This window comes from Berghia stephanieae, chromosome 7, assembly GCF_034508935.2.
Source record: "Berghia stephanieae isolate SIO BIC M18660-M18661 chromosome 7, UCSD_Bste_1.3, whole genome shotgun sequence".
NCBI lineage: Eukaryota > Metazoa > Mollusca > Gastropoda > Nudibranchia > Aeolidiidae > Berghia > Berghia stephanieae.
Genome location: NC_088366.1, coordinates 47,141,744 through 47,159,035, shown reverse-complemented (window position 1 = coordinate 47,159,035; position 17,292 = coordinate 47,141,744). Strand labels below are relative to the sequence as shown.

The 17,292-nt window shown below is 37.0% G+C and overlaps 1 protein-coding gene across 1 annotated transcript; it reads left to right on the top strand.

Moving 5' to 3' along the window:
* Window positions 1-2,849: 2,849 nt before the first annotated feature.
* LOC144977391 (ER membrane protein complex subunit 4-like) lies at window positions 2,850-16,042 on the top strand. The gene is made up of 5 exons (XM_078922555.1): window positions 2,850-3,109; window positions 3,677-3,797; window positions 7,971-8,124; window positions 9,640-9,797; window positions 11,511-16,042. The coding sequence occupies exons 1-5, from the start codon at window positions 3,060-3,062 to the stop codon at window positions 11,544-11,546; spliced, it is 519 nt and encodes a 172-aa protein (XP_078778681.1). The 5' UTR covers window positions 2,850-3,059; the 3' UTR covers window positions 11,547-16,042.
* The last annotated feature ends 1,250 nt before the right edge of the window (window positions 16,043-17,292 follow it).

The window sequence follows — 17,292 nt, the reverse complement described above, 5'->3', positions numbered from 1 at the left end:
TCAGAAAGACATTGGTATGGATATTTTGCAACAATGGGAAATGAAATTGAACCTTGAATTCTATCCAGAAAAAAAATGTTAGGATTTGAGAATTAAAACTAAAACTAACAAATAAAATCGAATTACACCATTCATGACAGAATTCTAAAAGAAATGATGATAGAGTTATCGTGGATATCAGAAGTCAATGGACAGAACAAATTAAATACTAGGAGCACAACCGTACCCTGAAGGGGAAAAAAAAAAACCCAATAAAGAAAAAAACCAAAACGAACAACAACAAAAAACAACAACAAAATCCAATAAACACAGAACGACAAAAACAACAACAAAAAACAATAAAAAAAAACAAACAAAACAGAAACACGTATTTAAAATTTTGGCTTAAAAGATCGATCGACCCTCGCTTGTCAAAAATTCTCAAACCTGGGATTTCCAGGAAGGCTGGCCGAAGTACCAGATTTGAGTTTTTTGACAAGAGAAGCGTCTTTGGGTCATTTAATCGATGGATATTTGAAGGACGAGTTTACAGGCCTAAACTTTAAATGCGAGTAGCCAATAATAGAGAGATAAGTGAAAAGATATATAGAAGGAGTGAAATTGACGTCACTCGGCACTTTTTTATTGTTTTTATCCAGCCAATTTTCTGAGTTCTTCTCACTAAATTGTATCAATCATGCTGTAAACGTTTAAGGTTACACAAAGTTTTGAGTGTTGCTACGTAATATCCGGCTGGCAGATGTTGTGGATATTTCTTACAGTGAATGATATAATCAGTTGGGTGGTGAAAAGGTTTGAACTGAGATATTACCAAGTTTAATTAGAAGGTCAATTTTTATCCAAAATGAGTTCTTGTCATAAATGATTAAATCAACCCTTTTTGTACATCTTCGGGAGTTACAGCTAATCAAGTTGAAAAAGTATGAAATTTGAGAAAAGTTGCTGAGGACATCTGACTATATCTTCATGAAAAATCACCCGATTTACTTCAAATAAAGATGAAAATGCTCTGGTGAGCATTTTCTGAAAGAAAAATGCAAATCCAAAATTTTCACCTTCCGACTGATTACGTCATGCACTGACACATTTATTTAGCTAAACGCATAGTACCAATAGGTAGTGTAATCCAATCCAATCCAAAAATAGTTCCAGCTTCATGTTTTGAAGATTGACGCGACTAGGTATAGGGGTGGGGGGGGGGGGGGGGCATTGACGTAATATCTATTGGTAACTATAGAATATTGTCGGGTTATTGGTTGCTCTGACATTTCCAGGGATGCTGTTTCGTGCGCTAATGGTACTGGGGAAGAACGACTATTTAATGCTGTTTTACATAGCGCAATATCCACTTAACGTGCTCAAAGCGCATTACAAGAGGTCCCTTGCCAACAACAACACTGAACATGTTGAACGAAACATGCCAACTCTTTGTCGATATGACTTTTTTTTTCGTACATAGGCAACGCTGTTTGCGTTTTACACCTGTCGTGTACGGTGAGAGAATGTGGGCAAAGAGCAATTTCCAAAGACTCAACTATGCACTGCCCAGAGCAGGACTTAAACCCTAGACTTTCAAGACCACATAACCGCACGTAGCTTAGCACCATATGCCTTGCGGTCAAAACGTCACTTCATCAACTCATTGCAGCCGCTAACCCAAAAATCTGAAAACGAGTGTATGATAATATCAATAATAATAAAAATAATAATAATAATAATAATAATAATAATAATAATAATAATAATAATAATAATAATAATAATAATAATAATAATAATAATAATAATAATAATAATAATAGTAATAACAATAATAATAATAATAATAATAATAATAATAATAATAATAATAACAATAACAATAATGATGATAATAATAATAATAATAATAATAATAATATAATAATAGGCCTAATAATAATAATAATAATAATAATAATAATAATAATAATAATAATAATAATAATAGTAGTAATAAATAAAGATAATAAAAAATCAGCCTGCCTCGACTGGAGATCGAACCTTAGACCTCCTGAATACCTATAAGTTGCATCACAATCATAGCGAAACTATAGTTATGTCAGGCTATGAGTTTACGAAAGAAAGTGATGTTTAAACGTTAATGCTGTGTTTGTTATGGGCTGAAAAGGGTTTTTGGGTCCGAAACATAGGGTGATTCGTATTTGTTGTTGTTGTTGTTATTAGTATTCTTTTTAAAAAGCTGTTATATTCGATTTTTATCATTAAGTTTAAGTTCTTTTAAAAAAAGAAATTCAATAGAGCAGTAAAGTTAGGTGCCCCAAACGTAAACAAAAGTCGAGAAGCACGTGGCAAACCACATGTTCCTGTCTTGACAGCTCACGTTCCAATGTAAATAATAGAAAAAAATAACCTTTAAAATTTGGCTGTTAGGTGGCAAAAGAAACACATATTCATAAATACTCGATCATGCATCAAATAATGTCTAGATATGGATATTTTATGGAACAAAAGGTAAAATTTTCTAAAATTTATCAAAAGTTACAGTCTATCTATTTTTAGAACAGAGCAAATTATTGCGCTGGTGTGAACAAAACGAGAATTATTCGGAGCCTGATTTTCATAATAATTTAGCCTTATATTATTATTTCTGCAACTGTTAGATTTTATGTAAACATATTTTCAATACTGAAAGTGTATTGCCTACAACTCAAACTACAAAATTGGGAGACCTATATTGTGCGTAAATTATTCCGGTCCCTAACGGAAATCACTAGCAACTTGTTATTGTTTACGTTTGGGGCACCTAACTTTACTGCTCTATAATGCATAATATTATGTATTTCATGTGAATATCGATATTTTAGAATGTTCGATATGGAGTTTGATAAAAATCATTTGAATTCGATGTCTATTTCGAACGATATCTAATACTGACTACTTTCTTGTACATCGTCACACAAAAACTTACTGTCATTTTCATTGATTATTTATTTCACTAAATTTCACTCTAAAATTTCTGTAATTATTAATTAAATTTGAGTAGATTTAGACGTAAATATAATTCAATATCAAGCAGAATGTCCAAAAGACGGCATAAGTGGGCTATTGAATTCGTCCCTTCTGGGAGGTAAGTTCAATCTATCATCATGACCATGAATGCATGAATGAATCTGAACTGAAGGATGCGACTGAGGAGACTGCTCTGATTCAAGCTTTTTGGAAGATCGTAGATAGGGCTAGGGCTAAAATAACAACTTTGTATAAACGATTAGAACATCTTCTCATAGATATACCAATAGATCAATGCCAAATGAGATATCAAACAAAATACAAACTATGCAGTTTGGTCTAAAACTGTAACTGTCTGTAAGTTGTACTTGTACATTGTAAGCATTTCCAGCTGACCATTGACTTTGACTGACAGTCATCTTTTTTACTCTTTTTATTGATACTGATACCTCCCGCCCCTTTCAATTATTTTGCTTATCTTATATTGTGTTGAGTGAATAGAGCAACCTTATATCGTATAACTATAACTTTATCCTTTTCTGTTTTTCGTAAATTGTCTAGCTTTTACTTTTAATTTTATTATTGCGTTGGGGCTTCTTCATATAAGTATAAGGCTAAGGAATTAATTATTTCATTCTATAATTTTTGACAACTTCATACATTCCCCACCCATCTATGAAAAAAGGTCTAGAGGAGATCGTGCCATGGTGCCAGCTCAAGAGAATCTGCCAGCTCCGGTGGGATTTGTTGACTCATCTGTTGTTGCTGACCGGGCAAAAGAGGCGGATCCCTCATTAATAGTAAAGGTACAGTTATCTGTTATTCAACACTCATAAAATGCTGTGGTGAAAAACAAGATAATTTTGTTGTGTGTTGGAGTTGGATGAAATTATATAGACCTGTAAATTCTCAGTTAATTAACTGAAATCAGTCAATTTGTCAAATTCAAATATTTAAACAAAGGAAAGATAGAAATGAAGAAAGAAAGAATTCATGAATCGTAGTCGAATGACCTTAAAGTAATTAGGAATGTTCCACAGTGCTACGCATAGCTCCCGGGCCGTTTATATTAATGATAGATATGTTGCCAAGGCTAAGCGACACTTTTTAGAATTGCCGTGTCTGAACACATCCCAGTGTATTCTCACACAGCCTTCATGAAATTATTTTTTCACTTTCCAAACCTGCCGTGATCCCAATGGTAGCCAATTAGGTGACCTCAAACTAACTACATTGATAGTTTGATCTTGGAGTCTGTTTCTCACAAACTTTTGATCTTACTTAAATCTATATTTTTTTTACAGCCCCATTTCTACCTTTTAAGTGGTGCTGAAATGACCTACAAGTAAAAGTGAAGCAAGCGCCGTAAAAACCCTTCTAACTAATAGCTCAAAACTCTCTCTCTCTCTCTCTCTCTCTCTCTCTCTCTCTCCCTCCCTCCCTCTCTCTCTCTCTCTCTCCTCTCTCTCTCTCTCTCTCTCTCTCTCTCTCTCTCTCTCTCTCTCTCTCTCTCTCTCTCTATCCATCTATCTCTTTTTACACAAACACACATAGACACACAAATCAATAAAGTACAGTTATTTGTTTAGTCCCGATTAGCTTTCATGTTCATCCTCCACTACTTATCAATAACAGGTCATCACAAACACCTTTACTTCAATCTCTCTCTCTCTTTCTCTCTCTGTGTCATACACACATATGCACCTTCACATACAAATCAATAAAGTTCACTCACACTTTCATCATTCTGTACTCATCACTAACTCTCTCTCTCTCTCTCGCTCTCTCTTTCTCTCTCTCTCTCTCTCTCTCTCTCTCTCTCTCTCTCTCTCTCTCTCTCTCTCTCTCTCTCTCTCTCTCTCTCTCTTTCTCCCTCACACACATACACACACACTATCTGTCCTTCTGTCAGACAAACCTGAATCTATAAAGTGGATCATATCCTTTTCACATCAGCCATCAATCTCTCTTTTCATCACCAAGTACACACCTTATCACCACCACCACCACCATCATCATCATCATCATCATCATCACTGCCACTACTACTACTACAACCACCACCATCGCCACACCATCATTTCATGAAGCACCACCACTACTACTATTACAACCACCTCCACCACATCATCATCATCACCATCATTACCACCACCACCACGACGACATCAAAACACTATCACCATTAAAACAACAATCACTACCACATCCTTACCACCACTATTACAACCTCCTCCAACACAACAATATCACCACCACCGCTTCTGCAACCACCACAACCACATAAATCACAATTATCATTACGACCAGTACAACAACCACCATCATATCATTATTACCACCACCCCTACCATTCATTTTTCTATTTTATACGTCATAATGAAATTGGTTTTGGAACTTTACTTGATTTGAAACAAGGGGTATTGGGATGATTATAGATCTCATTAGATTATATTTAGTTTTCAGAAATTCCTGTTTAAGCATTGAAATTATTCGGAATTGTTTCTGAAATTTACGTGAGCCAAATTTTAAGTTGGCGTCTCTGGTCAACTTGAAACAATGGAAGGTGGGCATTAGTGAATCTGTGAATAAGGGAGATGTGGCGACTACCACTACTACTACAACCATCACCACATCATCATACCTACGACTACCATTACTACAACCACCATGTTATAATTACACTTTCAGTTTTTGAAATTCCTCCGAGTGATGTCAGAAATTGCTGCGAGACACATTTTCGTTTACATCACAATAGATTTTAATGAAATTTAAATTTATAGGTTATTTTTGCATGGATGATTCTTGATCTAGGCGCTGAAAAATTTCCTCCTTTTTAGTGACCAGTCATTCTCACCCCTGATTTACAGGTCTAATTATATATAGTCAAAGAAGAGATTTTGAGCATTTTTACTGCGAAATATCCACAAAATGTGCTCAAAGCTCTTTACAAAGGGTCCCTGGTCAAACAGCAACAACACGTAACTTGTAGGACAAGACATCACACCTGTTCCGCAATATTGCACATATATTTTTTTTCCAACAAAGTCAACACTGTTAACAGTCAGGTACTCATTTTATACCTGAGTCCAATGAGAGAATGTGAGTAAAGAGCCTTTTCTAAGGACTCAACTATGTGCCGCTCAGAGCAGGGCTCGAACTCAGAACAATCCGATCTGAAGGCAAGTGTCATACCACAAAGCCACACAACTCGGATGTGTGTATGAGTATCTAGTTAGAGGCAGTGACGGATATGCATTAAGAGAGGTAGTATGCCTAACAGGTGACTGATTCTATTTGAAATGGAAACATGGTTCCATATGGCCTGTTAGGGGAATAAATGAAACTTTTGAGAATGGTTAATCCGTAGAAATAAGTAAATGAGTAGTCCTTCAAAGCCTTAAGACCCATGGAGCTGGAGTTTATCCCGGACTCTGTAGCGTGAAACGGACAATAGCAATTGCTTGTTACCCTTTGGTTAGGACGCTAGTCTATTGCAAAGTACTTTCTAACAGACCTGGCTACTCATTTACTGCTGGGGGGACATGAGGGTTGGGAAAGAATCTCAACTGCACCCAGGATCGATCTTGGTTCCTTTGCGTGTGAAGCGAGTGCTCTACCAACTGAGCTACCAGGTCCCCCAATCCGTGGAAATGTCCTATGTAAATTATCATATTTATTTTATTAAGGATATTAATTGCCTACTGCATTACCTTAATATAATTAACGTTGTGTGGACAGGGGGGGAGAGGTCCAGAAAAAATCTCTGGGTTCAATTCTGGTTACTTTGCACGTGTGAAGCTATTGTTCTACCTAATGAGGATTTCCCCAATCATATCGAAGTGGTTAAAATGGCTTTTTATCTCATGGCCTGGTATGGCTGCACGTGTGGAAGATGATGATCAGCCCAATCTACCTGATCAGGCGCACCAGACCATGTTTTCATTACTGATGATCATGAAAGTAATGGTAATAACAATAATAATGTGCTGATGTCATTTAAAGTGCCAAGCGCCTCATTGTTGAGGATACCGTGCGCTATATAAGAGTCTATTATTATTATTATTATTATTGGTTACTATTATTTTTATTTTTATTATTATTATTATTATAGTCACTTCAGTTTTCTTTAGTTGTAATAGCCCGGATGCTCGTTATGCTCTTATTATTATTACTTGCGATGGCTTGGTCACGTACACAGGATGGACAATGGACGCATACCCAAAGACATCATGTACAGTGAACTAGCTTCTGGACGGCGACTGACTGGCCGTCCAGCTCTGCTCGTCTATGATGTCTGCAAACGAGACATGAAATTGACAGGCATCGACTCAAACACCTGGGAGTCGCTTGCTGACGACTGCAGCGGCTGGAGATATGCGGTGATGGAGGGAGTGAAGAGAGGTGAGGAGAAGAGAAAGATGAAGTTTGAGGAGAGGAGAGCAAGGAGGAAAGAGAGGCAGCAGATCCAAATATCAAACACACAGTCAAACTATGTGTGCAACAACTGCGGTAGAGACTGCCATGCAAGGATTGGTCTGCTGAGTCACACCTGTCGTTGCTCTCAACAAGACTGATGAGACTAAAGCCATACAGGGCGCAAACCATCGTCTCTTGAGACGGAAGGATGCCTACTACTACTACTATTGAGAAACCTTGGTGACTAAGTGGATATTCATATATTTTTTGACCAATTATGATCTTCATGCTGGGAGGTGGAATTCTGAAAGGATTGGATTATAGTCTTGGGAACATCATTGTTTCTGCAATTGAGCTTGTGCGGTGTGACTTTATGTAAGTTTACCATCCTCTTACTTTCACAATGGTTAGTTTCCGTCGATTTCAGGATTGTACCCATTTTTATGAAATCTCCATTTTGAGGTCCCATTGTACACATTCTCCTCAGATGGGGTTGGCAGCTCTGATATTAATAATTATAGTAATTTGAGATTTTATCTTTTCTATTCCTCTAATTTCAGCGATCCTGGGACATTGCCTTGGGTCCCATCAAGCAGGTTCCTATGAATATGTTCATCATGTGGATGGCTGGCAGCTCCATCTCCATATTTCCTATCATGATGGTTGGCATGATGTTCTTCAGGCCGATCCAGGCCATGCTTGCTGTACAAAATAGTAAGTAGTAGTAGAATACACTGCTTAATAAAATCCTCTTCGGGCCTTGAGGCATCCACCAGACATCTCCATTTTTTGTTGTGGTGGCTGTATTCCAGGACATGCCTGCTTCCTTTAATTCTTTCTCCATGGTCCTTCGCGAGGTTTCTTTGGGTCTTCTCCATTTTCTCTTCCGATCTGCTGTCCAGTACAGGGCTGTCTTGGGAAGTGACCCTTTTTCCATTCTGACCCAGCCAACGCCATCTCCTTTTTATTTGGCTTTCAGTGCCAGTGCAGTCAGCTTTCTTTAATGGATCCACTGTTTTTTTTGGGTTTTTTTGTAGGCCAAAATATGTTTAAAATTCTTTTTAGACACTTGTTTTGAAAGGTTTCTAGTTTCTGCATTAAGGAGCATGTCATTATCCAGCTTTCACTTCCATAAAGCAGGTCACTTAAAACATTGCTTTTGTATGTTTTCAGCTTAGTCTTTCTCATAATTTGCTTTGATTTCCAAAATTTTAAGTAAAACAGACCTGCCTACTTTTGCGGATTATTATCCGTAATTGTTACGGGAATTTGATCACAAATACGGAAATGGAATCAATATTACCAGATTTTTATTTCACAACTGTTTGTCGCAGGGTTAGAGAAAATATATTTTAAGTATAGTTCTCTTAAAATTGTCAAAGTGATACTAGGCTGCTAGAAGCTGTGGACTGTAAAAAGTAATGAACAAAAGTGAATATAACTGCTTCAAAAAAGAACAAAATACCTAACACAAAACGTTTTGGGCTCAAAATCCTTCTTCAGCCAACAACCAAAAAAACTAATAAAGACATAAATACATTACTTAATTCCAGATAAACGACAGGGATAATTTGTAGGTCTTCTCTGTAGAAAAATTTTGGAAAGATGTCTATGAAGCGATATTATTACAGTTTGTTTCTGAGCAGAGATAATGCTGTTAATGGCCAGGTAATCATTTTACACCTGAGTATGGTGAGAGAATGTGAGTAAAGAGTCTTTTCCAAGGACTATGCACCACTCAGGACTTGAACCCAGGACCTCCCAATCCGAAGGCGAGTGTCATACCACAAAGATGCGTTGTTTTGAGATGATGGATCACATATGCTCGATATACGCAATTCGAAACTAAGACATCCAATCCTATCCATTGCTGTCGTAGCTTCATATTGTGTAGATAAGAATGGATGGGCATGTACATTTCAAGGGGTTCAGTAATCCTCCTAGTATCCATTGGGTTACCTATTTATTTCTTTACGAACTTCTATTTTCGCTTCGTACTATAGTTGAGTCCTTGGAGAAGGCTCTTTACTCACATTCTCTCACCGTACTCAGGTCGTTAACAGCGTTGACTCTGTCCGAAAAAAAATTGTACTATCGCCTAACAGGCATCATGTCCTGTCCTACATGTTAAATGTTTCTATTGGCCAGAGACCCCTTGTAAAGCGCTTTGAGCACGTTTAGTGGATATTGTGCTATATAAAAGCTCAATTTTTTAATTTTTTTTTTCAGCCTTTAAAAGTATTGAGGGAAATCAGGCTGCTTTCCAAAAGCTGGTTTACTGCATCGGCAACTTGCTGTGTCTAGCTATGGCTGTCTACAAGTGTCAAACCATGGGACTCCTTCCAACGCATGCTTCTGATTGGTTGGCATTTGTACAACCACAACAGGTAGGGAGAATGACCCTTTTGTTATTTGATATATGATCGCAACTGCTTTACCCAAAATGTGTCTCAACATGAATAGTTCTGCCTGAGCAGATATATTTAGAAATAATTAACAGTAGCTATAATTTTCAAACAAAGAGATAAGCGGTTTCCTTTAACTCCTCTGGACATGCAAAAATGTTTGAGGAAACTGCCTTGTCAAAATGACTTGATGAAGAGAGAGAGGGGGGAGGGGGGTTGAATGGCTCAGTGATATGGTTTTTGCTTCATACTCGAAAGATACCTAGTTCGATTATTCATCACTATGCGTGGCCCTAAGCAAGCCATTCTCCCTAGTTCAATTTGCAGCACTGAGCTGAGGCTGATACCTGGGTTATCCCTGTATTCCCTTGGAATAGACCCTAAGAGATAATAAAGTGAAATTATTTATTTACGTTATTGATATGTTGAGGGAGATAACTGTATTCATGATATGTTACAGGGGGTTGGTGTGTGTATGTAGGGAGTGGAATGTTGTATCATCACAACATTCATTTACCGTCGTAGCAAATCATGGCATGTGGCATTGAAATTAGAATGAGTGGCGAAGTGATAAGAATAAGCAGAGAGGTGTTGGTTATGGGAAACGGCGATAGAGTACATATGTGAGTGGCTGTGTATGTAGTGTAGATATATATACACAATTGTAACTGTCAATATAACAGTTAATCGGTGGTTGAAATCACCCGTTTCATTACAAAGACAAACCTTTAATTAATCTATTTTTTTACATTGGCTGGGTGAAATTAGTTCGAGGAAACTGTGTTTGAGGTAAAAATTAGTTCAAGGAAGGAATGGAGTATTAACAAAGAATAATAAGGAATAAATTTGGGACATTCGAATGAGTTCCAGGAGACCATGCTGGAGTGTATGTCTGAACTGTCTATTTAAGGCTTGTGGCCATTGCCTTAATATCAAATTATTGTTAAGTAAGGTTGTAACAATAATTACTTTCTCCATATTTTTCTTTTATTTATTCTTCTTCTTATCTTGTCCTTTTCAAGGGAAAGTACCTTTTAATTTATATTGAGCATTGGGAAAAAGTCCAGTAGCCTCCCCTTGCATATAAGAATTGGATATTGGATTCCCGTCAGCGATCCGTGTGTGCTTATTCTTGTCATTCGGTAACTTGAGCTTTTTTATATAGTGCAATATCCTCTAAATGTGCTCAAAGCGCTTTACAGCAACACTTACTATCAAGGGTGAGATATGATGCCTGTTAGGTGATATTACAATTTTTTTTCAGACAGAAACAACTAAAGTTGTTAGTGGCCAGGTACTCATGTTACTCCTGAGTATGGTTAGAGAATGTGAGTAAAGAACCTTTTCCTAGGACTCCACTACGCACTGCTCTGGACTCGAATCCAGGACCTTTTGCTCCGAAGGCGAGAGTCATACCATTAGACCATGTAGCCTACATTTTCTTTTCTTTTAGTGTTTGGGAGGGGGCAGTGGTGGCGTATTGAGATGAGGAAAGAAATAACAAAGTTACATTGAATTTAAGCTTCAATTTAATAAACAAAAACAGATATTGTGGACGTCTCAGGTTTCCCCTTTATCAACAAAACAGGATGAATGAAACACTTCAGACGAATGAGATAATTATCTCAATTTTTTTATAATAAGAACATGTTGCTTTAAACCTTTTTTTTTTCTTGTCCTTTTCTCTCTCCACAGAGGATAGAGTGGTCTGGAGGTGGCATGACCTTGTAGGTCTGGCTCTTGTGGGCCAATGGAATATCTTCATCCTCTTGTTGCCATCATCATCATCGTCATCATCCATGTTTTATTCACCGATGTCTATGAGGAGTTGAAGGATGTTGGTCCTGACTGAGTAGCCAGCCAATCTATTTATTTCCTAATTTATTTGAATTTTTTTATCGTACACTTGTATTCGTTTTATGTTGTTTTTTTTTCATATTGGCTTAGACAGAACGTTATTGGTCAGACTTAAGGACCCTGGTGTGACCTTTCAACTTTCTCTATGGAATTAGATTTTTTACTAGTATTGATATTGTTTTATATATTAATTCTTTTGACTTTGGTAGTTGAAAATCATACAACAGCTCTGCCATACTTAGGAAAGAAAAAAAACACATTTGAAGATTAAGGCCCGTAAATTCCTTTTCCACGTATCAATCAATTAAAATGAACGAAAAGGCGAAAAAGGGGTAGCGTGGCTCAGCAGTACGGTCTTTGCTTCGTACCCGAAAGGTACCAAGTTCAATCACCCGCCATTGCGCTGTGTGGCCTTGAGCAAGTCATCTCGCCCTAGCTCAATTTGCGGCTGACGTCTGGGTGATTCCAGTCTTTGATTGGGATAGACACTAGAGAGAAATTTCCCCTAAAGGAATTTTAGTTTTTATTTTTAAAATATTTTTTTAATGGGAAGGCTTTGGACAGTACAAATAATGGGCATTTCGTGTACAAAATCGTTGTTTATTGTTTTGCTGACGAAGGTATTGTACCCGAAACATTTATTGTTTGTACTGTTCCCATTCGAAGCCTTTTCATTTTCACCTTTTTGTTTGTATTTTCATGAAAGCAGGATTTTCAGGCACCCCCCACCGCTCTCTAATTAAAATGACCCTCATCTTTTCATATACTTTCAAACCCGGAACTTTGCAATCTGTTTCTTCCCACTGTATTTGTTTTATCGTTACTAAAATGGAATGGCGTGATGGCTCTGTGTGTGCCAGGAACTCCTCCGTTTAGTATTGCTATTTTCACAATAGGATTCAATAGTCTGATGTCACGTACACCCAGAAACCAGCAGCTTGGTTCTAAACAAAGAAAATTGGTACTTTTATTCTTCATGCTGGCTAGAACTTTTTCACATGTCATATGATCAGAATGTATAAAAGTCAAAACATCATTAGATTTATAATATTTTTCTCCTCTGGATACACTTTTATGCGCGTCGGAGAAGTATTTCACAAGGGCGGTGATGGAGATAATGACGTCCGCCATTGTTCCGATAGTTTAGAATCAGTTACTGTGCGTCATTACGAGGGAAGTGGTGTCAAGAGTGTTGAAACCTATTGGATGTTGCCAGTCGAGATTTTTTCTGAACCACCCCCTGTTCACCCAGCAGTGGTTGGGTCTCTGGGTCTGTTAAATCTGGTGGTAAGTACTATGCGATAGACTATCGACCTATCCAAAGGGTAACAAGCAATTTCTGTTGTCCGTTTCATGCTATGGAAACTGGGATAAAATCCGGCTCTATGGGCCTAAAGGCTCTGATGGACTATTTTTTATAGAGAGGTGCCAGATAAAAACGGGGAATATAAACATAGCTAGATGGGTGGATCAGTGCCTAGTGTGACGGCTAGTCGTTCCCCCCCCCCCCTCTCTCTATCTCTCTCTCTCTCTCTCTCTCTCACACACACACACACAGCCAGGCTGAAGGTGTCATATCTATTGGATCCTGAGTTTGGTCGTGATATTCTCTGTTTTTGTACCTCGTATTTCTTAAGATTATTGATTTAGTTGCCTGCTCCACACTTTTTCTCAATGTATTGCATAATTGTATTGAATTCACGATAAACATTTTCTCGTATGAGAATGAGAGTGTGTTTGTGGGTCTGAGTGTACATGTAAGAAGGTGTGCGATTGACTTTATTTTTGTTTCCTCTTTATTTTTCTTAGTGTAATCAGAATGGTGCTTTATTTTAGAAACCATTTTTTTTGTTTAGTTTGGTTGTATTAATTTATACAAATTCTTTTTCCCTCTTTCTTTTTGTTTCTTTTTTTTTTTTTTTTTTTCTATTTTCTTTTCAGCATGATGTATTTCATACTTTTTTTTTAGGGGTATTAGATATAGTTTTGAAGAAGTTTAATTGATTTCATGCATTATCGTATTCTGTGTTTCATATACCACCATGTCACGTTTCATATTCCTCCATGCCATGTTTCACATACCACCATACCATCTCAAGAGTATGGCCCCAGTACATTGTATTGAAGGATTTTGCATTTAGGATGTGCTATAATCATTATAAACTACATATATAGTATAATATTTGTTTTATTTTCTGTATCTTTAAAGTGCCCATATGCCTACATGAAATCAACGATATGTGTCAGTGCATGACATGATCAGTCGGAAGGTGAAAATTTTGGATTTGCATTTTTTTGTCATTTTCTGAAAGAATATGCTTTCCAGAGCATTTTAAACTTTATTTGAAGTAAATCGGGTGATTTTTCATGAAGTTGGGGTCAGAGTATGGGAAAGGTATTCAGCAACTTTTCTCAAATTTCATACTTTTTCGACTTGACTAGCTGTAAAAAATATTTAGAAGTGAAATTAAGCTTTGATATTTCCCGAAGATGTACAAAACGGGTTGATTTAATCATTTATGACAAGAACTCATTTTGATTTTAAAAATTGACCTTCTAACTAAACTTGGCAATATCTCAGTTCAAACCTTTTCACCTCCCATAACGGGCAGGGGGGTCCATACTGTCTTCTATCCCCCTATGTCTGTTTTCCAACATGCTTTCTGTCTTTGTCTTGGAATGAGATTACTTTGTACTGTCCTGTCCTGGCTGGGAGGGAAACAGTCAAATGCATAGTTACTGTTTTGGGAGATGATATTTTTTTCCTTGTAAATCATCTCTCTGTTATGTATTATTATATTTGTTATTTTTAATGTATAATGTAAGCATCTGAGTGTATTCCTCCTTGTTGGATTTTGTGCTTGTGTCCGGATGAGACTTATAGGTGATCTCAAGTTAAGTATATTGGTTGTAAGCTCTTGGAATCTACATCTGATCTCTATTTGTTCCCAGTTCCCCTTTGTCTTACTTTCTCTTGGGTGCTTTAATTGTAATTCTAGAACTTTTTACGATCCCATTTTCCTGGTGCTGATATAACCTAAATGTGTTGCAAGCGCTGTAAAACCCTTAAAAACAAAAACAAACAAACCTTTTCACCATCTGACTGATTATGCCATTCACTGTAACATATGTGTATAGTTTTACCATTCATTTACTCAAGTTATTCATGTTTTGATGGTCTAGTCTTCGTTACGGCATTATACATTCTCCTTACAACTCGTATTTCCTCTGATGTTTAAAATTCCCATTAGTTTGCTCATTTAAGTCAGTGTTTAGCCTAGCCTTCTGGTATATAGATTTTTCCTTTATTCTTTATACTGTTTTATTCATCTCTCAGTTTGTACCAATCATATTATATATTACTCTTAGTTGGATCTAAGTTGATAGTGCGCTCTTGGAATCTAAATCTGTTCCCTATTTGAACCAATTCTCCTTTTGTCTTACTTTTTCTTCGGTGCTTTATTTGTAATTCTGAAATTTTTTGACAATCCCATTTTCTTCCTTTTCACTGGCGCTGATGTGACTTTACTGGGTTACAAGCGCCTTTAAAACCCTTAAAACATGAAACACACAATCTTCGAAAGAGTGATTTTACACTTCCATTGGGATTGGAACCAGTTTTTTGACATCCCACTTTTGTTCCTCTTTTAGTATCCCACCAGTTTTGTTTTCTGCATGTTTTCTTTTCAATGGTTTCTGGGTGGGGTTCCTGGCCTACCATAGTGGGCAGGGAGGCACTTACTGTGTCTTCTATCCCCATAAATATCTGTCTTCCAACTCACTCTCTGTCTTTGTCTTGGAATGAGATTACTTGGTTTTGTCCTGGCCGGATACTCTAGCTGAGAGGGAAACAGTCAAATGTATAGTTAGTTTTGGGAAATGATATTTTTTTCCTTGTAAATCATCTCTCTGTTATGCATTGTATTATGTTTTCTTTATATTATATACGATTTGTAAAACATTTGAGTGTATTCCTCTTAGTGGGAACCTGTGCTTGTGTCTGGATGAGACTTTTAGTGATCTCAAACTAAGTACTTTGATAATGTGCTCTTGGAATCTACACCTGTTTCTTATTTGAACCAATTCCCCTTTGTCTTACCTTTTCTTGGGTGCTTTAATTGTAATTCTAGAACTTTTTACTATCCCATTTTCTTCCTTTTGACTGGCGCTGATATGACCTTAATGTGTTGCAAGTGCCGTAAAACCCTTAAAAACAAAAACAAACATTTTCAATGGTTTAATTGAACGAGTGTGAATGTTTGACGTGTAGGTGAGATAAAGGTTGTGTTTCTATTTATTGTATGTTGAATTGTGTTCATTCATCTCTGTACTTGGCATTATTAAAGAAAAAAGATTTTTAATAACTATAATGCGATGGCACAGTTAAATTTTATTATTTTCTTCTTTATTCATTTTAAGTCGAAATAATCGTAATCTGGGTTGGGTTCCTGACCTCCCATAGTGGGCAGGGAGGTACATACTGTGTCTTCTATCCCCCTATGTCTATTTTCCAAAAATGTTTTCCTGGGTGGGGTTCCTGACCTCCCATAGTGGGCAGGGGGGTACATGCTGTGTCTTCAATCCCCTTATATCTGTTTTCAAACATGCTTTCTGTCTTTGTCTTGGAATGAGATTACTTGGTTTTGTCCTGGCCCGAGTCCTAGCTGGGAGGGATACAGTCAAATGCATAGTTATTGTTTTGGGAGATGATATTTTTTTCCTTGTAAATCATCTCTCTGTTATGTATTATTAAATTTGTTATTTTGAATTTATAATGTAAGCATTTGAGTGTATTCCTCTTTGTTGGATTTTGTGCTTGTGTCCGGATGAGACTTATAGGTGGTCTCAAACTAAGTACTTTGATAGTGTGCTCTTGGAATCTACATCTGATCCCTCTTTGTTCCCAGTTCCCCTATGTCTTACCTTTTCTTGGGTGCTTTATTTGTAATTCTAGAACTTTTTACTATCCCATTTTCTTCCTTTTTACTGGCGCTGATATAACCTAAATGTATTGCAAGCGCCTTAAAACCCTTAAAAACATTTTTTAAAAAAACAACAACATGCTTTCTGTCTTTGTCTTGGAATGAGATTATTTGGTTTTGTCCTGGCTGGGAGGGAAACAGTCAAATGTATAGTTAGTTTTGGGAGATGATATTTTTTTCCTTGTAGATCATCTATCTGTTGTGCACTGTATTATGTTTTGTTTTTGTACTATATATTTGTAAACATTTGAAGGCGTTCCTCTTAGTGGGGACCTATGCTTGTGTCTGGATGAGACTTTTGGGTGATCTTAAACTAAGTACACTGACAGTGTGCTCTAGGAATCTACATCTGTTCCCCATTTGAACCAATTCTCCTTTGTCTGCATTATTCTTGAATGCTGTAATTGTAATTCTAGAAGTTTTTACTCCCCCATTTTTTGGGTGAGGATCCTGACCTCCCATAGTGGGCAGGGGGGTACATACTATGTCTTCTATCCCCTTATATCTGTTTTCCAACTTGCTTTCTGTCTTTGTCTTGGAATGAGATTACTTAGTTTTTTTTCCTGGCCCTGGTCGGAGTCCTGGCTTGGAGGGAAACAGTCAAATGCATAGTTGTTGTTTTGGGAGATGATATTTTT

Bases quoted from the DNA above. Each gene is read 5' to 3' on its own strand.
- LOC144977391 (XM_078922555.1), top strand. From the start codon at position 3,060: ATGTCCAAAAGACGGCATAAGTGGGCTATTGAATTCGTCCCTTCTGGG. The intron at 3,110-3,676 runs GTAAGTTCAATC...CTATGAAAAAAG, and splicing joins GAATTCGTCCCTTCTGGGAG to GTCTAGAGGAGATCGTGCCA. The intron at 9,798-11,510 runs GTAGGGAGAATG...CTCTCTCCACAG, and splicing joins CATTTGTACAACCACAACAG to AGGATAGAGTGGTCTGGAGG.